The 25,087-nt window shown below is 41.3% G+C and overlaps 1 protein-coding gene across 3 annotated transcripts; it reads right to left on the reverse strand.

Moving 5' to 3' along the window:
- Positions 1 to 152: 152 nt before the first annotated feature.
- On the reverse strand, positions 153 to 24,963 carry EDEM3 (ER degradation enhancing alpha-mannosidase like protein 3). 3 transcript variants are annotated; one of them, XM_040072787.2, is made up of 21 exons: positions 24,803 to 24,963; positions 23,026 to 23,071; positions 19,728 to 19,828; positions 17,371 to 17,410; positions 16,810 to 16,922; positions 16,023 to 16,176; positions 15,405 to 15,539; positions 14,913 to 15,018; positions 14,316 to 14,413; positions 12,936 to 13,061; positions 12,132 to 12,215; positions 11,571 to 11,654; positions 11,247 to 11,371; positions 10,539 to 10,704; positions 8,156 to 8,310; positions 7,241 to 7,394; positions 6,551 to 6,745; positions 5,660 to 5,825; positions 5,088 to 5,273; positions 4,242 to 4,289; positions 153 to 3,620 (listed from the first exon to the last, which is right to left on the reverse strand). In XM_040072787.2, the coding sequence occupies exons 1-21, from the start codon at positions 24,961 to 24,963 to the stop codon at positions 3,211 to 3,213; spliced, it is 2,853 nt and encodes a 950-aa protein (XP_039928721.1). In that variant the 3' UTR covers positions 153 to 3,210. The 3 variants fall into 3 exon arrangements, with proteins under 3 accessions (XP_039928721.1, XP_039928722.1, XP_058277677.1); XM_040072788.2 differs by lacking the exon at positions 4,242 to 4,289; XM_058421694.1 differs by lacking the exon at positions 19,728 to 19,828 and having other exon boundaries at positions 24,803 to 24,940.
- Positions 24,964 to 25,087: the final 124 nt, after the last annotated feature.

A 25,087-nucleotide genomic window follows, 5' to 3' on the forward strand; every position in this document is an offset into this window, starting at 1 on the left:
CAACACTTCTGGGTTCAGGCAACTGCTCAGGGAAAATTTCCAGGCTTCTCCAGGGTGGCAGCCACGAGGCTGCCAATGAAGGATCCGTGGGACTGCCTTGCTGAAAATGACAGCCAACAGCAGTGCAGGAATGAACACCAGTTGAGCACAGCTTGACCAGAATATTTACATTTTATTAAATCTTTACAATCAGCAGTTATAATCAAGTACACAATTATGTACATGGATTATGTACATTTTAGCCCAGACTTTTACATCACAGTACATAGTTGCCCTTAGAAATATTGTGTACACTTATCACCAGAGAGTAAAACCCAACAATAGTGTTACAGCACCTGTTATTAGACATCTTCCATAAGAAAATATACGGCTGTAAATTGGTCTGGCTAAAAAAAAAAAAAAACAAACCAAAAATCTTATAAAATCTGAACATACAGTTTTCATTCACAGAATGGTTTGTTTTCTATGTTCTGACGGATGCCTGTTGCATAAGATGTCCTGTTGTTCACCTCTCAACTCACACTCATTGGTGCCTACTCAGGGACACTGGCAGGAGGAAAAGAACCAGAGCTGGGCTCATTCTCAAACTTCATTAGGAAACTATAAATGTAAACAATTAAGAAGATTCCTCTAAGATCAAATGAGAAAATAATTGACTGATCTGAATTACATGGCATGGAATAAGTGCTAGTTGCAGCTGTGATTCCTGAAATTTTCAGTGTTCAATACCATACAAAGAAATGTACAATGCTATACACAAAGGGTGATTCCTGATTAATGATCTAGGAGCAATATTCCATATGCAGGGAGCAGACTTCCAAACATTTGGGAAGAACACTCTCCCCTTTCCAAAAGGGTTTTTCTTTTTGATGAATACATTCTTTTTGCTTTTTTCGTAACAGAAAACTGAACTCTTCCCAGAATGATATGAACAGGTTAAACTAAAGCCTATGTCCTCATAAGGAAACACAAAGTAAAAGTAACCTGAATAAAACTGTCCTCCCAATTTAATCCTTTCCCAAAAGGTCAACCTTGCCTGATTCACTTCTGTAAACAAAGCTATGGCTCCTGTGATGGTTTCAAAGGTGAAGCAGAACTAAATGAAACAAAAACCACTCCAAAAGGCAGGACGCAACAGTTATCTGAGGTAGGCCACCACCAAAATGCTGCCCCCTAAATCCATATGGAGTTCTGGGATCCCTGAAAGGTAATGCCTGCTGCTCTACTAACAGGTGGAGAGAACAGTTACTAAAAATGAGCTGGTGATGGCAAGGAAAGTTAACCTTTTCATAAAATCTGACATCTACACCTAAATCCGCAAGTAAAAAAAGAAAACCTTTAGCTGCTATATTGAGATAGTAATGACCAGAGGCTCTAGGATATAAAAATAACTATTTCCACCGAAAGAGCTACCAAGAAGATGATGTCCATGTCAAAAAGCATGGGAACAAAGATGCTCCTTTTGTGGCACTGAGCACTGACAGATCAGCGGAATTCTCTGAATGAAAACATTTGATCTGCACCTCATGGGTTGATCCTGCACTTGGCCACGTCCTGGTGCTCCCAGGGCAACAAGGAACCAAGGACACTTACAAGGCTCCCATGGTCAAATGCTCTCTATGAACTCATGTAACAAAACCCATCAATAAAAACATTCCCCGATGAACCCCCCAGCTGCTTCAAGTCCAAACCTCCAGACAGTTACTTGTGCAAAGGAATGACAACTCCATTTAAGAGCTAATTTCTTTCAAAGGACACTTACTCACTATTCCTCCTCAGATTCCCTCCTACCCTGGTGATTTAAAGTTCTGGATGATATTTAGATGGACTGCCATGCTCTCAAAAGGTGCCTGTGCATTCTGAGACTTTTGAAAGCAAGTGTGGCTGAGTACATGGATCCAACACTGCCTGGGATTGTTCACTGTACAGAGTATAAATACAGAGTATGGCTGTGCTAATTAACAGTTGCATATTCAGCATGTGTCATTTCACCAGCTAAATCAAAGGTGCAGTCCAGAGCGGGGCTTCCTGTTTATTTACTCCATTGCAATGATGAACATAAACCTGCATTTTTAGCCTGGTGCAGCATAATAGGCAGTGTTCATTTAGTCTTTAATATAAAACCATTTTCTGAACCACAATTCACTAAAAGCAGTTTATATAAATCAAGTTAATTAGGTTTTGGCAGTTTCTTTGGACACAGTCAGAATGCCTCCATGTTATTTCAACTTCCCCATTTTTACTTAAACATAATGGGGAAACAAATTCAGATTCCCACTTACCTGTAACAAGCTCCAGAGCCTGGAATAAAACCTCTGGACTCTGAACTATCAACCCAACAGCCAGAACTGTTGCCTTTTCCCACTGGCCCTGGCCTCCCTGCCTGAAACACCGCATCCACGAGTTGTATATAAAAAGAACAATGGAGTCAAGCTGTTGGAAAGTCAAACTTGTAGAAAAAAGGTTTTGTTACAGCTGATGGAGCTGTGTCCTTTCCGAGACTGTTTCAGATTTTGGGGCAGACTGGAGTTTTTCCACCTGGGAGGCCAAGGGGAACACCTGGGACTCAACACCTGCCTCGTCTGCTTCCCCTCAGCCGCCAGCAGGACGGTCCCACGCCTTTTCCTGGTGGCCCCACTGATGGCACCTGCTCACGCTCCGCCTCTGGTTTGTCCAGCTCCTCCAGCCGGAAGCAGAGCAGGAGGGGAACTCCCAGGTCCCCGTGTGGTTCCTTCATGGTAAGGGGTGCAAGGAGTGATGAGCAGCACTGTGATATGTCAGACAAAACCAGGCTGCTTCCAGCTGTGCGAACACCTGGAAACCATTCCCCTGCTGCTGTAAGGAAGGCTTTCAGCTGGGGAGGGCTGGGTGGCCCATCAAGAACCACTCCATGGTCTGTCACCCCACCCTGCTCACCTCCTGCTTCGCAGAGCCCCAGGAGTCCCCTCGGAGCCTGGAAGGCACGAGTCAGGCTCGTCCCCTGGGGAACAGCACCAGCCACGGGGCCACAAATGCTTCGATTGCACGTTCCCATTTTTAAACAGGAAAAATTAAAACACACAAAGAGCCTGTGCTGGAATTCTATGTCGTTTTCCAGGTGACACCTGGCTGCTCATCCCAATACTGAATATGTTTTCTTGGATATCAGGGCCTCACTTCTACCCAAAGAGGTCTCCATTTGTTTATTAACAAATAAGTTACTATTAAAAGTCATAGCTCATCCTTTTCCATCATTTCAAATGCTTCTATATCTTCATTCCAGTCTGCTAATATGGATTCCATAGGCTGGACTTTACTATCCCAGTGAGTTTTAGAATTGGCCTCTGTCTGGGTGTTTTCTTCCTGAGGCTGGCTGTCCCCTGGTGTGCATGCTGGCTCCGGAGCACCGGCCCCTGCAGGTCCAGGGGCGTGGGGATCCGGATCTGCCGTGGAAACACTGGCACTGTCTGTGCTGGCAGGGGACAAAGGATCAGGGTCACCAACAGCAGAGCTTTCTACTCCTTCTTCAGGCTCCTCGCTGACTGCTCCAGCATCCTGAGATTCTGAAGGAGCTTCCTCGGAACTTGGTTTGTGTGAATCATTTTCAGATGACTTCTGGTCCATATTTTCAATTTCCAAGTCTTTGAAAGGAAAGAAAAAAAAAAAGTTAAAACAACTGCAGGAATGCAGCATTTTATTATGTATTCCAAAATCAAGGTCACTTCCCTTGGCCTTATTTCTTCAAGGAAGAGCAGAATTTCCAGTGATAGGAAAATTTAATGGTACTGAGGAATGTATTTTACAGAGGTTTAGGAGGGAAGTCTTTTAAACACATTTTACATGAAGGCAAACAATATATTGAGGCTCATTTTGGTTCCTCAAACTTCAGGAAAGACTTATGGGTCAGTGCCAGTTACCCTCCTTCAGCCTTAAGCAAATACCCACTGCGTGCACTGAACTTTAATGCTGGATTTTAAAGCACTCCCAGATCCACCAAGATCCCACATCGGAGCACATGGGAGTTGGACAGAGTTTCCTAAGTTTACTGAACTGTGCATCTGAGAGAGCCAAAGCCAGAGGCTCCCCATGCAAAGCAAGTAACACACATCTCTCATGTCCCAGCTTAGCTCCCAACAACTGCCCAACTGAGTCATGCACCCACACTCTGGGTCTGATGTTCATGGCTATAAGCAGGACACTGAGACTTTGGGATTTTTAGGGAATCTTAACTGCACAAGCCACTGTTGACATGGGATACTTACTGCTATCAATAATGTAGTTTGGAATCATTTTACCTTTAAAGATTGTTGCTGGGATTCCAAACGGAAGCACAAGGAGGGGGGAAGAAGCAAATAATGGATTACAAACTCTCAAAAAAAATCTCTAACCTTGTATTTAGCGTTTTGTCAGAGCACTTAGCACAGTTATAAACAGGAGGGATTTGTAAATTAGGAAGAAACAAGGCAAGATTTTGGCATATCCCCTTTGCAAATAGGCTGATTTTTTTGTTCTTACCTACTCTTCTTGGACACAGCAGTGCTACAAGGAAGGCTTACAAGAGGGAAATCTGGAATTTTCTGCTGCATTCAAACATTTCAACTGGGAATGTATTAGCTTGCAATTTTCTTGCATTATACAAGAACACCCACAAAACATTTGAGGTCAGCAGACTTATTTCCCATGTTAACCACTTCTCCTTAGATAGGCAAAATAGTTCTAGCACTTGTCTCTCCTTTTGGGTCTCAGGAATGTCACTGGGGATCTTGGTGAGGAGAGATGCTCACAATGTAGGGCGTTGGAAACACACTGTTCCTGATGCTGCTTCAAAGCAGCTGATGACAAAAAGGGTTCAAAAGAAATCCAAAAGGCTGGATTTTCTCATGAACCAAAGTGACATTTAGGAACAGCATTTCTGGATGTTACCTAGTGGGGGGAGTGGATATCAATGACATCTCTCAGATAATGGCTTGCTTAATTAAAAATGAATTCCAGTGTCAAACAGAAAACCACAGCACCTCTGGGCTGCAGTGCAAATCACTCCTGTCCATTTTCCACTGTGCCACGGCACAGATGGGAGCTGGATTTACATAAATCACCTCTAACCTTACCTCTGTCTTTTGCTTTATCAGAAAGGAGCACCTCCACAGCCTCATACTCCCGGATGGCATCCAGGATGATGTTCCCTTCCTTGTTGAAGAGGAAGAGCATGGGAATGGTGATGTCATCTGTGTTCTTGCCATCCCCAGCCATTTGGAAGAGAGGGGCTGTGTCACTGCTGCTGCCCTCGTTGTCATCTAGGCAGAGCGCACCGGAGGAAGGCAAACTTCCCATTAGATCAGCTGAACTTGGAGCAGCCTCCCCTGCCCAGTCACTTCACAGCAAACCCCAACCTGGGGTGTTTTTCTCCACTTTTCATTTCTATCCCGATTCCTCCTCAGCACTTAGTACTGACAGCACCCTGCAATCCTTAAAGTAGCAATTTTTAATCTGCAAAAACACTGACAACCCCCCATTCCAACTTGTGTCTACACAGACCCAGACAAACCCCGAACATTCTCTTCATCTTCTGAGAGCACAATTGCTGTGCTTCTCTGCTTAAAGTTTGTCAGCTTTCCTGTATCTTCAAATCTGTAAAATTAGGTTACATTTACACAAATTAGGAACTTGGAATTGTATTTACCAATGACAATGCCTCCTATTGCTCCAGCTTTCTGAATGTTTCGTGCCTTTTCAGCAAACATGCACTGGCCTCTCTGCATCAAAGCAATTTTCTCTTTCACTGCCTCAGGATTAGTGATCTCTGAGCATCCATTATATGGCTTAATGGTTGCAACGAATCCTCTTGTCTATTTGGAAAAAACAAAAACAAATAGAGAATTAGAGCACTATGGTCATGATTGTGAAAGATTCCCGAGTATTTCTGTTCCTTCAGTCACTCTAATGCATTTAGTGTTGTCTTGTGTCAGTGCAGACAATCTGTGCCCTGAAACTGGAGCTCAAGAAGCAATGAATGACTGAATAAAAACCTAATTCTCATCATCAGTGTGGTTTGTCTATACCTGGGAAGTGTTGTCTCTGTGAACTGCTGGTCTGGAAATCCTCTTTGGGGCTGCAACGTGGGTTTTCCTACTGCTTCCCACAGGGACCCCTGCCTCTGTGGTACTGCCCTCTTCCATCTACAGAGCCTTCTAGAAAAGCTTACATTAGAACAACTTGCTCTAACTCTAAAAAGCTTCTGCCAGCTCCTGGCTGACATAGAAGGGAAACTTCCTCTAAATCACCATCTCCTTAGCTGTGCACTGCAGACTGGGTAAGCTTGCTTTGCAACTCACGCTGTGCGTGTGTTTTAAATCCTAAAGCATGGCTGATGACTCAGGAGCAGAGTACAGACAGATAAGCCACTCATCCCCACGACTGTCACTGCTGTCATTGTCACCACTGGGCCCTGTCGTTTTAACCACTGTAATTAACTGATTACCTGGAGGACCAGCTGGATGCCCTCAAACAGCAGTACTGTAAATTGAGGCTTGTGCAACAGGGAAAGGAACAGACACACCCACACCTCACATACCCCTGCTTTGTGTTTGGACAAGTCCATCCCAAACTGTGCTGGCCCAGCAGTCAGGACCACCCTGCCAAAGAAGGGGTGGGAAACAATCTGCACAGCACGAGGAGGGAGCTGCTGCTCTTTCTGCTGCTGGCTGGAGAGTTCGATCATTTCCTGCATGAACCGTAAGCCGTCCTCAGCATCGAGGGAACTCGCTGCCTGCAGAGAAAAGAATCAATAAACAATTTTATCTTAAATGTTTGAGGAACTTGGGGGAAAAGAAACTGAAGTTGTGTTTGCTCAGACCAATGCTACAAAGGCTTCAACACACAGGGTGGATGCTCACTTCCACTCATGTATGGTCACACAAAATGTTTAACACTTGCACCACCCAGGAAACTAAAAATATACAAATATATAGACCTCATAAAGAGATGGCAGTATCGCAGGCTGAAAGCAGTGTTTCAACATGCTGTTGGCTACATTCACTTCAACATGAGCAGCCTCCACCTAATTTAGTGGAAGACTAGTTGAAAGTGTTGCTGAGGCAAAATATTAACAGGTATCAGCCTGCTAAATATAGCTACAATATCCAGCTCCTGTGCCTCCTTCCACATGGTGGCTGTCCCTCCTGAAACTCCAGGAGTCAAGTATCATTGCTAGGAGGACTTTGCTAAGATCTCTAAAGAACAAAATCCTGCCAGGTCATCTTACTTGCACTGCGTGCTGCACTAATTGTACTCGTCCATCTTTCAGATGGATCAAACTGACTCCCATCTTCTTCAGGATCTCCAAGTGCTCAGGATTACTGGCCATGAAATCTCTGGCTCTCAACGGTGGTTTTGGTCCACTTCCCAAACTCTCTTCTCTGCCAAAAGACATCAGAGATCAAAGATTTAAAAACCTGATTATCCTTGAAACAGAACTCTAGCGTTATCCCTGCTGTCACAAGATTGGAATTCTTGGTATACTGAGTGCAAGCTTCAGTGGTATGCAACTTCTCAATCAAGTTATCTTTTTAAAGTTGTCTGTATTATCAATAATTTTATAGTGCAAAACCTTCCCCCCCCCGCCCCCAGTACTGATAAGAAAACTGCCATAAACTCTCTTTCATTTGTAAATGGTCTGCATTACTGCAACAGTGACCAAACCCAGTGTGCCCCATACAGTTGCAACTCAGTTTTATTCATGAAATACAAATATAGAAGAAGTGGTCAGGAGGACAAACTTTGTCAGCCTTAACACTGCCCTAAATTCCTCAAAAAATGTGGCAGCATAATTTCCTTACTACAAATAAGGCTTTGAGAATTGTTCAAGAGACTGCAAAAATATTACAAATCAGAGAAACACACTTCCTGCAGCACTCCAAGTGGGAGCTGCAGCTGAGGTATGCAGCTCACTCAGCTCCTTTTGCTTTGAAAGACTTGCTAATTCCAGCTGGAAACAAACTAAGTCTTGCTGAGGATGCCAGAGAAATCCGAAGTTATTTTTCCTGTGACCAGGAATCATCCCTTTGGCCCATCCCACAAGGACTGCCAGCTCCAGCCCACCTCATGCTTCTTCCCCGCAGAGCAGACCCTGTTCCACTCAGTCCTGTGCTAACAAAAAGAGAGGAAATGTCCATCTTACGCTCTGGAAATGCCCCTGGGACAGCTCTTATCCACCACATTCTTCAGAGGCTCACGGATGCTTTGGGCAAACATGGGATCATTTGGGAAGAGGATCTGGGTGTTCGGACAGCTCCAGTCAAAGTTGCTGTCATCCAGCTCTGTGTACTCTGTGCTCTAAAATGAAAGATACAGAGTAAAAAAATGCAGGTTATATTTTTACATAAAGAACATCAACAGGTAAGCCTAACTTAAGTAATCTGTGTTCTGGGGACATGTGGCAGCTGAGTGCAATAGGGGGGAGCCAGTGCACTGCAACCCCTTGGACAGATGAATACAATATCTATTCTAATTTGTAATTTACTAAATTTATATGCAGTTTTGGGGGGATTTTCTTTTTTTTTTTTTTTTTTTTTTTCAGAAACAGCTAATCCTCTGCTGGCAGACAGTACTTCTCAAGCCTGCTCATGACAAAGCCAATGCCCTGTATTTTATGTGCTGGACAAGTAAAGGGAGTAGTTCTGGTTTCACCTGACACTGGCTTTACAGCGAGTGACCAGCTGCAGGCTTTAGGTCATTCTAAAAATGGCACATCTTTTCATGTGAACAAAAGATTCTCCTCCTCAGGAGCCACAGAAACTTGCAAATCTGGATGAGCAAGGATGAATCTTTATATAACTCAAACAATTTCTATTTCCAGGAAAGATGGCAGAGTGAACATCTGCACAAATTGCTGGTTTGTAACATGTGAAACCATGTGGAACACGTCTGGTGGTTTGGAGCCATATTTAGCATGTCCTTAGCTTAGCAAATAACTGGTTATAGATAACTGGCAAGCTCATTTTATAACCCATAAAAATTAATGTAGTATTTATCTATATGAAAAGACTCACCCCTCCTGTTTGCAACATATTGGCCAGTGAAAAATCAAGTATTTAAAGGCTCCCTAAACCCCAAAACCTAAAGGGCTGTCACTAAGACATGACCTTCCTTGTTTATGAGAGCAAATACAAACAGGATGTTGGGTTGATAGTACCAAGTATGTCTCTCACAGTTTGTTTTAATAGCACTGTATTTATGTTAAAAATCATTTACACATTCCATCTGTTCAGATAAAATTCCACAAAAGAGGAACACCCGACGTCACAGCCTTTCAGCCACCTGACACCATTTTCAATGGGTTTTTCTTACTTGGATTATGCCCAATTACAGCTTCCACTCAAAGAGCTTAAAAAACTGCATTTGAGCAATTTATTCTATCCTCTCTGTTGGCCTTTCATTAACATTTGCAGTTCTCAAGAGAAAAAAAACAAGTTAGGCCAGCACTTAACACAGAACCAGCTGTAGGAACCCCGCCTGTCTTCAAAGGTATTAAATTCCTATATTTGGAACAAAATTTATATAAAATGCTCCTTCAGACCCTTCAGAGAACTTCTTGCTTAGTTCAGAAAACAGCCTGTTTCCAAAACTCAGAGGAAAGATAAATTCTCAGGGAAGGAACATTTCAGAGAGGCTGTGGGGTTTCCACCCTGAAGGAACATTTAACACCAAACCCACAACCCATTAAAACATAACCAGTATTCAACACTGAAATCAAATAACTAAAGATTTGTCACTGCTTAATGCTGAAGTCCATCAGACAGGGTGATTTTTCCAGGATACATGGCTTGAGACACAATATAAGCCTTTTCCTCCTCTGATCCAGGCATTATCGTAAAACTCTTAGAAAATGTTAAAAATAGAGGCACAAATAAGGGAATTTGTGTCCTTGACGTCTCAGACACCATCTTCTCTTTCTCTTCCTTTTTTTTATTGCCTTACAGACAAATTATGTCACCCTATTGACCACAAAATCAAAAAAGTGATGCTGCATTACTCCAGGTAATTTGGGAAAGTTAAGTAATTTATAAATCCGCAAGTGTTCTCATATTTACGCAATAGGTGCCTACTGCATAGCCTAAAGTGATTAAACATCCCAAATCTGTCTGCAGCTGTATCTTGTCAAATTAACTCCCCAGCTGTCTCAAAAAACCTCTCAAAATTTGTTCATGTCCTAAAACAAACAAGGAAAACTCAGGCTTTAGAAAAAATAATTAAAAAAATAAAGATGGGGACAAAAGTATCCTACTGTGTTATCTTCCAATTTATACAGAAGTGGGGATTGACTGTCTTTTTAAATCTTGCTAATAATTCCTTTCTTTTATCTCACAAGGTTCAGCAATGCAGAATCCAGTCATTATTCCTACTCTTGTGACTGTTAATATGATGAAATAGTGCCTATTAAACAACGTGTTCAAACTAGTGCACTTCCTCAAACTATGATCTTTCCTGATTTTATTTCCCTTTCCCCTTCAAAAAAAGGAACTGTACCACAGAAACTGATTTAGACTGGAGCCATTACATACTGTATTTTTTTTTGAGATGGTTTGGTTTGTAGTGGAGAGCCAGAGTGGCAACAGATGAGCCTCTGTAGTAAAGATATAGTCTTCAATGTCAAAAATCATGTCCTCCTTATCAGCAAACAGCAGGTACAGATATTTAAACATCTCGGCCAAGAAGAATGAGTCCATCCTGTGGAGAAAAAGGGGATGGTCCTTTAGGGAGATCTCCTCATTTCTAGATCAGTAAAATAAATACTCATAGTGCTCCATCTCTGAAGACTTCATGACTATTACTACTTGGACATAATTCCACTAGCATTCCTTCCACTTGGAAGAAGCTGTGTTTGGAGGGAAATGATTCAGCACATTCAGTGCAGAGGAGCTTTATAGAAAAAAACAAATAGTTTTATAGAAAAAAACCAAAACAAATAAAGCTCCTGACAAACTTACACATTTGAAGTATATTTAGTCTGAATGCAAGTCATCTATTGCTCTCAGACAAATGAAAGGTTATTAAACTAAAAATATTCTTACAGATCACCCTATAACACTACTGAAACAGTTTACAGATTGTTTCAATGCATTTACAGTTCAATACAATTACAAACAGGTAATTTAAGATTTGGTTATCAGACTGAAGACAGACAACTCCTCAAAGATTAATTAATTACACAGGGCAATTTGATTTTTTCCGTATTTTTATATTTAAAAAAATAACTGGGCAAACTTCACCTGTCTTCATGACTTCCTGTACGAACATCTTTCATTGCAGCAAACCCACAGGGAACTCTGGCATACTTGTTCAAGTTTTCAATGAGGGTTTTTCCTACTTCTAGGTAGTAAGGGTCTCCTGTAGCCTATGAAATAAAACAAACAAACAAACAAAAATTTTAAGCATTACATCTTGTTTATATCCTAAACTGGATAAAATTTAGGCTCCAGTGAATAAGTTAAGCTGGAAACACGCTACTCAATTCTGTATTGAAACAAAACAGCAACAAAATTATGTGCGCAAGAAAAAGTGCTCAAAGGCCAGAGGAATGAATGTGACTGTACCTTATACAAGAAATAGGTGCTTTCAGCAAATTCAGGCCTCAGAGGATGCTGAGCCCAGTGAACTCTGAAGTCTGTTGTGAATGCCTGAGGATGAAAAAGAACAGACACAGGTTTATTTGAATTCTACGTTAACGCCTATGTTAACTGTGTTAATTTTTCTAACTATGTATAACCAGCCTAACTTTGATAAACACCATTTGTGCACACATACCTACCACCTGACACCTCCAGTGCAGTCAAGCGTCACCGCACACTGACAGATGGTTAAGCAGCTGTTTCTAAATTAATACCACAGGCTAGAAGTCAGATATCTAAAAATTTCCTAGTCTACCTAGTCACTCTTAATGTGCACTGGGAAAAGCCGCTTCTGTCATATATTCACTACTATTTCATACTAAGGTATAAACCAAGCTTTGCTCAGGGGATGGTCTTTTGGCTTAAATACAACTACCTGACCTTTTGAAGTTTCCTTTTTAAGTACAAAAAACTGAAGTAAGAATCAGTTTGCACAATCAAAATTACAAGTTTTTGATTTACACAATCAAAAAACCACTACCTTACCTCTGGAAGAAAGTTATGCTTTTTTATAACCTGATACAGCATCTCATGTGTTTCAATAGCAGGTCTAATATCACCCTTCAACACCTAAAATTAAAAATAAAAGTAAATTCACCAAGCATAGGAATACTACTCAAGGTTAAAAACACTCACGGTGAGTTCATGTAAAGCTACAGAACACTCACTACATGCTGGAATTATTAATCCCTATCAGTGTAAGTCACAGATACTCCTCAAGAGTCTTTTAAGCAAAATCAGTGAACTCATTAAAATTATTGCCTATGTAGAACAAGGAACTCCGACATTTACAGAGAACCGGGATGAAAATGTGATTTAGTTTATCTTAAAGATGTCAATGGCACATAAAGTAGCAAATTAGTGACTAGTTAAAAGGCAGCTTAACTGGATATGAGTCTTCATGAGTATGGCATTTTCATGAGTATTTTTTGTGAAGGAAGAAAATTTCATCAGCGTACTTTTCCTGATACTCCACACAGCCAGAAAAGCACATTAACTCGCATCATAGCACTGAAGTGACTGGAAGACTAAGTACAGAAATCATGGAATCCCAGAATGGTTTAGGTTGGAAGGGACCCATCCAGTGCCACCCCTGCCATGGGCAGTGACACCTTTCACTAGCCCAGGTTGCCCCAAGCCCTCATCAGCCTGGCCTTGGACACTTCCAGGGATGTTACCTCAATATTTCTGAAAATCAAATTACCAAGCTTGACTTGAAAATCGTATATCCAACCCAGTTAATCATTTCCTTCTTATTAAAACCACCTCTACATGTGTTTAACACCTTACCTGCAATCCAGGGAAGAAAGCAAGCAGAGAATCCATCCAGGTCCGAGCATTTAGCATTGGTTTATGAATGTGAACATCAAGGAGAAGAGGTGGCTGGCTGATGTATCTCATTATGGCATCATAGTGCTGCCAAACATCAGGAAAAGCAGGAGTTTTGTGTATCAATTCATTCCCCAAAACAGAGATGGATCACCAGATGGGCATTGTATTTGAATGGAAAAGCCACTACTACATTCCCAATCATTACAACATTTGGCAGTGCCACTAATCTCTTTTGCAAACTAAAACCAAGTGTAGTAAATACTGAAAAGCCCCACAGTACTACCCTTGGAAAACTCACCACATTTCCAAGAAATACACAAAAGTACATCCAGCAGCCGTGTGATAAACCAGGAACTATCACAGTTAAGGCACATTTGTTTTGGCTGAATTTTAAAGCACACTCTAAAGAAAGCTGAAATTGCTTTCTCTGAACAACAGAATTACAAAGCGTATGGATGTCAGGAGGAAAAAGGGGTTAAAAAAACCCAAACAAAGCAGCTGGACCAGATGGCTCTGCAGAACTTTTAAACCTACATTACTTACCATGTTACTGACTTCCCATCCTAAACTTTGCTTTCAGAAGGTGGAATCCTGAGCACATGAGCCAAACTGACAGGAAACACTTAATAGATATAGCTCAAGGAAAATGTAACACTGGGGGCTGCCTTAGGACCATGAAACCATCATTACACCTAAAGTCTTACAACAGGCCTTTAACTATGGAATTATTTCACTTCTAATAAAGACATCATGCTAATGTGATATAAAATAATTTTATGATCCAAGATGCTTTTAATGGATATTGCTATTTTTAAAATAAATAATGCTTTTATGAAAGAACTATGATGCTGACCAACTTGCTAAGTAATTTATGAATTAATAAAAATCTAAGTGTGGTTTTCAGCTTGTATATTTAAATGTATCCTGGGCCTGAGGCTCTGCAGTGCAAAGCAAGATCCACATTGGGTATTTTTCTTGCTCCAGGACAGAATGAAATTGTACAATGGGTTTGAAGAAGAGGCCCTTACGTTCTATTACAGAAACATTTGCAGTATTGCACTCTCCTAGAGGATCTGGAAATACAGCTTCTCCCATACTGGGAACATGGATAAAGGCCTCGAAGGTTCTGATTTTTACTGGATGGGGTTAATAACTGCTCAAGTGACAGCTAATCACCCAAGATTAGCAAAAACCCTCAGTAAAAACAGCTGGCACTAAACACAGCAGAAGTCACAGAAATTCTGCTAAAGATCCCTTCTCAGTCTAACAGCTGACAACACAATTACTCTGAAATTTGTACTGCAGAAGGCACAAAACCTGAGCAAGGTGTTAACTTACCGTGTTAAATCTTTCCAGGAAACTGTCATCTCCCAGCAAGACATAGGCTTTTAATAAATATTCATAGTATGAATCTATTCCTGCCCCAACTCCACTATCTAGGAAGAAGAGAAAATAAAAAGGTGGGTTTACTATAAGTAGTGACATGGGTATTTTCCCACTTTGATTTTGAAGGCTCTTCCAGTGAAAGGAAAAGCCTCCTTTCAATGGAATTAAAGCACAGATGGAATCAACACTATGTCTATGCCAAAGCCTTTGCATGGAATAACATGGACAGGCATGCATTGGAGACACTTATTTCACAGGACATCACTTCTCCCGTTCTATTTATATTTTTCCTATGTATTTATAGCAAAGTCTCTGAAAATTCATCCCAAGGCATTTCCCTCTTGGTGTTAAAGAGCATCAGGGAACACTTTGCCATGAATAAAAGCAGTTTCTCTACCAGAGAGGGCTTTGCTCACTCAGAGCAGATCCAGGCTTTGGGGCAGCAGGTTTCTCCAGTGCCTATCCCATTAATATCTTTCGGCAGTGCAGGTAAGCATGCTGGGGGTATGAAGGATGTGCCCTGCTCCCTGCCTGTGGCTCAGGCCCCACCTTTGCGGACCCAGTCTCCAGTGTGGATGTTAATGGTGACCCCCACTAAGTTGCTGCTGCGCTGCCTCTTCTCCCAGATAAAATCCAGCGCCTTCCGGGCATATTCCTGCAACAACGACAGGGAATCAGGGAAGCACCCACACCAAACTCTGTGATTCTACTGGCTATTTCAGTTAAGATGCTAGGAAAGGAACAGGATGTTTCATGTCTAACAATTTCAGAACTCCTTCTAATCTTCAGAATATTTATCTTGTACACTTCTGTATTACTCTAACTACTTTCAACCAAAATTATTTCCTGTGATTTAAAAAATGATTAAAAAATCAAACCTTAAAAGAAAGCCCACAAACACTATAAATCTCAACATATACAAATGTTTTTGTGCAGCTCAGCTAAGACATCCATTTCATGAATTGTTTTTCCAAAATTACAAAATGTGAACAGAATGCTAAAGACCTAAGGCAAAAAAATAAAGTATCACAGAAACCAAACCTCAAATATAGATGTTCCTGTGAATCTACTTAAAGCTGCAAACTCCAGGATCAAGGTACCAGCACAAGCTGTACAGGTATCAGTTTCTGTTCCTGTTCGTGCTTCTGGATGTCTTACTCCAAATTTTAAGTTTACCTAGAGAAAAATAGATTAACATCTTTATTTTTCCTAGCTGAAAGAATTTATACTCCTATGATTGTATAGCAAGTATATAATCTATGCTCTTTCTAAAGACAAGAAAAAACAGATCCATTTGGTTTTGCTCTGCCAACTTAGACATGCACAGAGAACTATCCACAGATACTCTAAATCTCAAACCTCCCAAACAAGAACCTGTTGCCTGGTTCACCAGACATTTAAATAAGAGAATACGCTCTAAAAATCTAATTTGAGCGATTTTTTTAGCAACAAATCAGGCAGGACATCACAAGTGTTCCTGGAAATTTAGTTTTCTAAATATCCCACTACTTTTGGCTCCGGAGAGTACCTGCAATTTATCAGCTTTCAATTTTCTGTCCACTTAATAGATTTAGAAATTATTTTGGAAACAGATATAAAATCAAAACAACAGAAGTCTTGATTACAGATGCAATCCTGCATTACAGAAACAGAACTTACTCTTGGATAAGGGAGACCACTAGTGGTGTTAAAAGCAGGTAAAAGCTTGTAGCCCAGTTCCTTTGCCATGTGCAGGAGTTCACCATTGTACCACTGCATATATTCTCCTTTTTCTTTCAGCATAATTGCCACTGAGTGCCCACCTAGGAGACCTCTAAACACAAGAGAAATTATCCACATCTCAAAAGGTATGTTCATCTGAACAGCAAGGACAACTCTCTACAATTTAGATGACATGGACATAACCATGGCCCTCGTTTTTCGACTGCTGATGCAATTCCCATTATAATCAGTTAGCCACCAGTATTTCGAAGCAATTCTTATTATCATTGGAATCACTGATTCATCAATTTTAGACAGGAATATCAACCAAGACCTCTAAAACATCATATAATAACTTAAAATTCCACGTTCTGATCCTGCATTGAGCCCCAGAGGTTCCTTCCAAGCTGAAATGATCTATAATCCCAAGTATCAAAATCTGGAAAATCAGGTATTGAAAAGAGCCATTTGCAAGCCTGTTCCTCTTAAGCAAACCCACTGCACCCACAGCATGCACACGGGGTTCTTAATCAGCAAAGCTGATTTTTAATCACTGCAGCAGTGAGATGGGGGCAGCTTGATCCAGCACCACTGCAGCAAGTCCTGCCTTGCCTTTTTAAACCACTCTCAGGCGATCTGACAAAGGCACAACTGTTCCAATTAGGCGGAACAGCTGGGAAAGGTGTCTTAAAGACACTGACTAAAATCCACATTTTCAGAAGTTTTGAAAACAAAAGTTACTCACCCAAGGACTCTTATGTTGGTTTCAAAGACAGACACAACTATGTCGTTATCTAAATTAACGTCCTTTATTACTTTTTTTACAGCCTCTTCAAACTCTTTGGTTTTATTTAACACCTGGAATACAACAGTGAGCGGGTGTTCAGTCCCAGTATAGCTAATGCAGTCACAGTGTATTTGCACACAGGATATTTCAGTGCACACAAAGTTACCCAAGAAATACGTGCAGACAATTAAAACCAGAAATACATCAGTGGTTATTAAGAGATGCCCACCACTAATTGAGCCTCTTGCTTTAGACTATAAGGGAAAGCAAACTCTATTGTGTTTAGAGCCAAAAAAGAGCAATATAAAAAAGTATCAGTGAAATGTGAAAGAACTACTGTAGTTTTATTACAACCAACTCCAAACTCCATCCCCACAGCATTTCAAAGTTCCCCCAAGAAAAAGTCACTTCAAACAGAGCCAGAGATCTATGGCCACAAAAAAGAATTCTAAAAATAAGTCTGAGCATCAGAAGACAATCTCTTTGTTTTATCAAAGCTTATCAACAGATCAAACTTACCACAAGAGTGTCCAAGGTATCAATTAAGGTCAGTGAAAACCTATGAAAGAAAATTTAAAACAGATTTACTATAGATCTGTATGTGTAGGAATTAAGTGATTTTTAATCATAACTGATACCAGGGAAGAAACTAAATTCTCACAGACATCCAGCTGCAAAAACTTAATTGTACTCAAGATGTTTAATATCAAAACCTCTTTCTAAGGTTTTCACCTTTGCTAGTGACCAGAATAGAAGCTGACAAAGAAGCTATGATTACACATACATTTATTTACTGCAAAGCTTTCTAACTTCTGGTAAGCAAATTCAATTTTTATTTCTTGTCTCCAATCAAATCTATTGAGAAACCCAGCATAAAAGTTCAACTCTTCTTCCAGCCTCTGTTTCACTTGCTTTTTCAAAAAAAGGAAAAATGTTGAGATCAAAAGCCATTCCAAGCTAAATTTCTCCTACCAGAAACTGTTCCAGCACTAGCAAGTGGTAGGCTTAAAATACAGAACGACTTTATTTACTCTAAAATAAAGAACTATTTTAGCAGTGTCCCAGGCCAGGCTGGACAGGGCTTGGAGCACCCTGGGCTAGTGGAAGGTGTCCCTGCCCATGGCAAGGGGTGGCACTGGATGGGCTTTAAGGTCCTTCCAACCCAAACCAGGCTGGGATTCTGTGATTGTTCTGTGAGAAGAGAGCATCAAGTCAGCTCCACGCTGTCTGAAACAGGACATCCTAATGAGGAGCAGAGGTTTTCTCCAGGACTGTTCTAGTGCACCCCAAGCTGAGGGGACCTTTCCCCATCCCAGGAATTATAATTGTATCTTAAATATGTCTAATTCCAACAACTGCTCCCATGCTAAGACACACCCACAACACAGAATAGAATTTCCAGAACATGATGGTGTTAAAACTGAACGCTTCAGAACAGTTAAAGCTGCCCACTGAGGAGCACGCACCAAGGATTTCAGTAAGTGCCCAATATTTGAAACCTTGCAGGCAACATGTGACAAAATTCTAATTAAGTGTTCCTATAATTCTCTTTGATTTGTAAAGACATAAGGGCATTCTGTGTGTGCTGTTTTGCAGGAGACAGAGATTAACTAATGACTGTGCACAACTGCCTAACAAATCCACAACTTTTTCCGTACAAAAGGAGGGAAATGATGCATTTCACATCTATATGGAAGGCTCTTAAGTTCTCCAGGGAAACAGAACTGACCCAGCTGCCTCACCCTGCCATTTTGTGATTGCAAAAACTGGCAGAGAACACAAGAACCGGCAAGAAAAAGGATTAGATAAGAAATCTGCTACATAATAATGTAACTAATTATAAGGTACAGAATAAAGACAGAGAAACAATATATACATATAATGCATCTAAGGGACTGAAAGGTATTTTTACTCAAATGCCAACAAACATAAAAGTATGTTACTTTTAAAAAAGGTTATTAAAAAGAATGCATGACCAGAATTAAAAATACATTTTCTTGACATTTTTCATCTGCTGTATCTTTGGATACCTCCAAGGCAGCAGGATTATATGGAAATCACTAAACCAAAGAACATTTGTACACAACAAAACATAGCCAAAAAAATAACATGCTCAATATCCTAGAGACAATTAGAAGCAGTATTTAAGAGAAGGATTCCAGCTTTGATTAACACTATTGTGCTTAGAGACATTAAACCATGATATTTAAAAAAATCAGCTATTTGTTATTAAAGAACTTGACTGATAAACTGCACATATTCAAAGGTATCAATTACAAATGCCTTTAGAGTAGGTCAACTTTGCCTTTGATTATTCCATTTAACATGGAAAACTCCAGTCCTTCAATCTACATTTTGCTAGCCAAAGGATCAGTATTTTGTACTGTCACCTCCCTTAAAAGAAAGAATAGAAAATATTTCCACGTCCAAAATAATGTTTTATACTTCAGCAAAGGCCTCAGGCTATCGTACACATGATAATCATTTGACTGCTTGTTTTCAGAAACTTTCTACTTAAAAACAAGCACTTTAAATATCACTTATGAGGCCAGCAGCACGGATAAGAGTTTATTGTTCTGTTTAGCTGATCATTAACCCTTACAATCCCCACTACTAACATATGTCAGCCCACATTTGGAAGGTTTTCCTATAGAAAATACCTGGAGAATGGTTAAAAAAAGTATCTTTGGATCTCATTCACTAGTCAATTCTCCTCTTCAAATTAAGGTACAATTTCACATCAGTTAACTTCATGATAATAAAAATACTTCCTACAAGCGTAAGTTTCTGGCCTTATCAACCGAACAAACAAATTTTATGGGCTGCCAATTGTATTTCTATTCCTAGATGTTTACAGTGACATTTCAGACACTAACTTTCCCAAGGCATCATCCACATCCCCTCGACTTGGCTCCTGACCCCGCACTCGTCCACGACAAGTTAAAGGCATGAGTTCATCAGCTGGATACGCATGCTCCTGTTGGGAACAAAACAGGGGAATCAGTAACAGTGCTCACAGCCACTCTTGGAGCATGTCAAAGGAATCCTCATCATGCTGCTCTTCAGAAAAGCTGCATGGCCATCACAGAGCCTTGCAGGTGGGAAGGGACCTCTAGAGTTCATCTTGTCCAAGCCCTCTGCTCGAGCAGGGCCACCCAGACCCAGCTGCCCAGTACCATGTCCAGACAATTCCTGAGCATCTCCAAGGAGGGAGAGACTCCATGGTCTCTCTGGGCACCCTGTGCCAGTGCCTGCTCAACCCCACAGTGAAAAAGTGTTTCCTCATGTTCAGAGGGAACCTCCCGTGGTGCAGTTTGTGCCCATTTCCTCTGAGCACCGCTGAGAAGAGCCTGGCTCTGTCTTCTTGACAGACTGCCGTCTTAAATTCCCCGGAGCTTTCCCTTCTGCAGGCTGAACAGCCCCAGCTCCCTCAGCCTTTCTTTACAGAAAAGATGCTCCAGCCTGTCCATCACCTTGACGGCCCTTCACTGGGCTCTGCACAATGAACTCACCTGGCTGAGGGGGACAGTCAGTGACAGGTAAGAGAACTCAGAAGTTCAAATAAAAAACTGCTGAATTACTACATAAGACACAAAAGATAACATGCACAAAAAAAACCCGAAACAAAAAACAAAAACAACCCAACAAAACAAAACCAACCAACCAGAAAAAACCCCACCACACCAACAAAACCCCAACAAGACTGAGCCTTTTACAAATATAAATATAACAAATATAACACTGACATCAGTGACCATGAATCTTAAATATATCTAACTCCAAAGAACACAGAATTGTCTCCTTTAGAAGCTCAACACAAGTGGTTTGGGATGGAGCTTTTCTCTTGGTTTCAGCAGGAAACTGGCTGCTGGACTGAGGTCTCCAGCTTGACTTTTAGTGGGGAACTAACATGTGGCAGGATAGACAACTTCAACTGCTGCACTAAAACTGCAAGTAAACACATTCAAAATCTTTCCAAATATATGGTACAAAAATAATCTGTATTCAAGCATAAAATAAAAATTAAAAAGGAACATTCTTCTATAAATAAACAGTTCTTACAGCAACTTCTTTTCAAACTGATGGTTTGCTTCCCTGTATACCACCCTCCTGAGTGTTTTGGTCTTTGCTCAACTCTTTGTTCTCCTCAAGTTTAACTATGAAAGGCAGAATCTAGATCATTTAAATACAGCTCAGAAGTTTCTGAAAATGTCTGCAAAGTATTCAGAGAAACAGATTAAAGAAGTACACAACAAAAGCAATGTCAAAACTGAGATCTCTGGCTTAAATTTTCGATAAGAGATGTGATAAAAATCTGGAAAAATAAACTTTTAGCTTTACAAATAAAGAACTAGAAGCATTCAGAAAAATAAAACTTCACTTATTCTCTGCCTACAGCAGAATATAAGCAGCTGTTGGATTGAGTTACTTCCCAACTTGTCACTGGCCTCAAGTGACTGATATTTTCACATGTTCTGATGGCCTAGAAGAAAAATATCCCCATTATTACAAAAATTGTTGAAGGACTGAAAAAAACAGCAGCTTTTTCTCTAAATTTCGGTTAACAACTTAAAAAAAAAAAAAAAAAAAAGGCAAGGGAGTTTCCCTTGCAATCAAACATGAAATTTCGGTCTTCTAAATACACATCTAAAACATGTATTAATAGAAACAGAAAATCAAAACTTTTCAGCTGGCTGTTTCAAAAACACCTGCAAAATTACTTCATTCTCCTGCTGTCAGAATCAAGTCTGATACTCTAATCTTTTCTTCAACTTTAAACAAACAAGTCACATTTCTCTGTTTGTTTAGTGTTTCAGCATACGTGGCAAATAAATATCCTTTTGGCTTCAAAGTTTCCGGGATAGCTGAAGTTTTTCCTCTCCTTCAAACAGAATTTTCTTGCTTCAGATGTGGCAAGACCCCTACTAGTTGCCAATTTATCACACAAGGAACAGTAGGAGCACAGATCCTTGTAATATTTTATCCAATTTTGCCAAATACGTAGGTTTTCCATTGAGGAAACCCAAGCCAAGTGTTTTTTCAAGGAAATAGTTTACAAAAATTACAACCAAAAAGCCTGATGTTGAACTGCTAAAGGTTTCAAAAGTACAGAGCTTAAGTTAAAAGGAGAAACTGTGCCCCTTTGAAAATCCTCTTACTTGGCTTTCTGTCTACTCCACAGTCCTGTATCTCTCCCATGCTGTATAGAGTTTTAACTCCTGAGATTTAAGCCTGAATTACATATTAAAGTTGAAACCATAACACAGAACCTGGGACATGTGGCAAGATGCTGCCAGGAGACAGTAGTATGTACTGCAGGAACTGATGCAACTTGAGACGGGTTTCTGCAACAGCCACAAAGAATGTGCAAGAATGTCCATATAAAGCCAGTAAGAGTTAATCTTTTATATTTATCTTAGTCACATCTACACTCTTCTCCTCAGAAGTGTATTACTTATAGAATATTTGAAAGTAATTATTACTTGAGGAAGTCCATTCCAAGTAAGTATTTATTCTTAAGCTTTTCTAAACTGAGCCGGCCCAGGGTGTGTGGAATGGCTCAGAGATCCAGAACAGGGGGACACCTGCACAGGAATCACAAGGCAGAGCAAAAGAAACCACAGCCAGTAGGGCCTATGGTCATGTGACAGTCACATCCTGGGCACAGCCCGGAATGCCTGCATATGGCACAAGATCCCCTTTCTCTTATACAGTTTGTAGAATAATGCCCAAACTGCATCTGACATGGCTTACCACTGAAGGAACATTAAATGTCATTTTTACCTACAAAATAAATAAGATCAATTTGTGCCCTCCAAAATTTGATGCCTAAAGACAGCTCTTCTCAAGCTTCCTTTTCCTGGAATTTCAAACCAAATACTTTACTGTTGATAGCCTGACATGAGATAAACTGGTTTGGGAAAGATCAGGCAGGGATTAGGAGAGTTACCACAAGCAACTCCTAGTTACCACTCTAAAAGCCATCACAACCCTCCTGAATGTAATATCTGTTAAGGTCTTTTTAAAGGCTTTACAGGTGGTATTATTTATTTTAGCTTTGTTTTCACCCCTCCTTCCCAGATATTTCTATAGAATGTCATACACTGTAGGCTGCTTTCCCCTCCAGGTCAGCAATAACTCCTCTGAAAAACACAGAACAAGTATTTGACTTACCATATAATTGCTATATGCATGATCAAACATTTCAAGCACTTGATTTCTAAAACAGAAAAAAGAAAAAGCATGAGTGGTTTGTCTCCTAATGGCCTTTAATACATCACCTTCCATGTATCACCCTTTAATATCTGAATGTCAGGCGCAGGTCCTCTATTAACATACTCTACTCAAGTAAATGAAATACAGAATAATATTTTTTTCTTGATTCAGCTACTCTTGTCCACTCCAGAAAGGAAAGACTCTTTCTTCACCTAACATGAAATTATTTGGGGATCTCCTGGCAAACAAATACCAAAGAAAACCCTGACATTTATTTCATATGTTTGAAAGGACCAAAATACTTCTATATATAAAAACTCCCCAAAAAAACCATTGTTTTTTTAAGACACAGCACTACTTCTGATCACTCCTAATTGTTTCACTAAGGAGCCCTGCAAGGAAAAAAAGGATGCTAATTTCTACCATCAACATAATTCACAATCTCTGCTGATAAGACCGAACATAAAAGAGCCAAGAACACCACAATTATATTGTAAATATTCAATTTAGTTCAATGACTTGGAAGTACAAGAAGTAGTTTTAACTCATCAAGTGCATTAAGGCATCAAAAGAACAGTGGATGGTGCTTTTCAAAGGTGCCTCTCAGTTTGCAGCAAGCAAAACCCCAGATAAATACACAAAGCTCCCGGGTGATGCACCACACAGAAAATTGCCAAAACTTACATTTACAGAAAAACACAAACCATGGCAGGACGTGGCCTGCAAATACCTGGGGCATCAGATGGTATTTTAAGTGCAATGCAAAATTTTAAAAACAAATTGGGGAATGAAACTTCAACTCCTTGTGTAGCCTCATGATGAAAACATATAAAAGATTGCATAGACAAATTATCCTAAGAACCCAAGCAGGAGAACCCCAGTAACTGCAAACACTGGGGTTAAATATCAACTTATACTCGACAGCTGGACTTGATAATCTTGAGGTCCTTTTCCAACCTTAACAACTGTGAGAGTATCCAAACTATTTCTCCAGCAGACTTTTTGCAATATTGTTCTGTACAACTGACCACTGGCTGAGAAGAGGACGATTAAACTGCCCCAATAACATACTAAGACAAAAAAGCGGTTGACTGCAAATTTATTAAAAAAACCAATCACACTCTATGCAGGAAAATGTATTTCCACACACTTTGTAATATTTACCCTTCAACTAAAAACTACCACAAAAGAATCAGCCTCTTCCATGTACATGCACGGGGGGCGAAGCAGTTGAGGTCACATACAGGAACTAGGCAGAACACACGTAAACATTTACCTTTTTTATGACTCCCGCACTCTCACAGAGGCACGGCCATAATTAAACCGAGCGAGGATTTAGACTTACCTTTGATCACTTTCACCCTAGCTCCACGCAAACCCTGGCTGAAACCTCCAAGGCGAGCCCCCAAGCACTGGCGAGTTACAAGTTCACACAGCACATGGCTTGATGCCACAGCGGAGAAGGGGCCGCGTGTCCCCGAGAGCCGGGTGACCTGGCCCAAAACACCCGCCAGGCTCCGGCACACGCAGCTCCCACACGGGCGGGCACCGAAGCCACGCGTCCTCTGGAGCGTTCGGGGGCAGAGGGAGGGACAGGGGACGCCGTCCCGGAGCTCTGCACCCGCAGCCGCCCGGCTCACCCCAACCCCGGGCGCAGCGCACACCCCCTGCCCAGCACGGCCGGGCCGGGCCGGGCCCGCCGTCCTTCCCTCCCTCCCGCCGTCCCCGCGCTCACCCCAGCCGGCGCTTCTCCTCTCTGCTCATGGCTCCGGCGCCCGGGGCGGCCGCCAGCACGGAGGAGGCGGAGAGCAGGCCAAGGGCCAGGAGCTTCCAGGGCCTCCTCCAGCGGGGCCCTCGCTCCCCGGCGCGGCAGCCCGGAGCTCCGCTGAGGGCCATGGCGGCCGGCCGGGTGCCCGCTAGTCCCGCTGCGGGCCCATAGCCGTTCCCGCGGCTCCCGGGGCAGGAAGGGCCCGGCCCGGCCCGGCCCCTCCGCGCGCGCCCGCGGGGGCGTAGCCAAGGA

Source organism: Hirundo rustica, chromosome 9 (assembly GCF_015227805.2).
Source record: "Hirundo rustica isolate bHirRus1 chromosome 9, bHirRus1.pri.v3, whole genome shotgun sequence".
Lineage (NCBI taxonomy): Eukaryota > Metazoa > Chordata > Aves > Passeriformes > Hirundinidae > Hirundo > Hirundo rustica.

Coding starts and splice junctions, on each gene's coding strand:
- EDEM3 (XM_040072787.2), bottom strand. CDS start 24,963: ATGGCCCTCAGCGGAGCTCCGGGCTGCCGCGCCGGGGAGCGAGGGCCC. Junction 11,655..12,131: donor AGCATAACTTTCTTCCAGAG/GTAAGGTAGTGG, acceptor TTTCATCCTCAG/GCATTCACAACAGACTTCAG. Junction 6,746..7,240: donor TAGTGCAGCACGCAGTGCAA/GTAAGATGACCT, acceptor TTTTCTCTGCAG/GCAGCGAGTTCCCTCGATGC.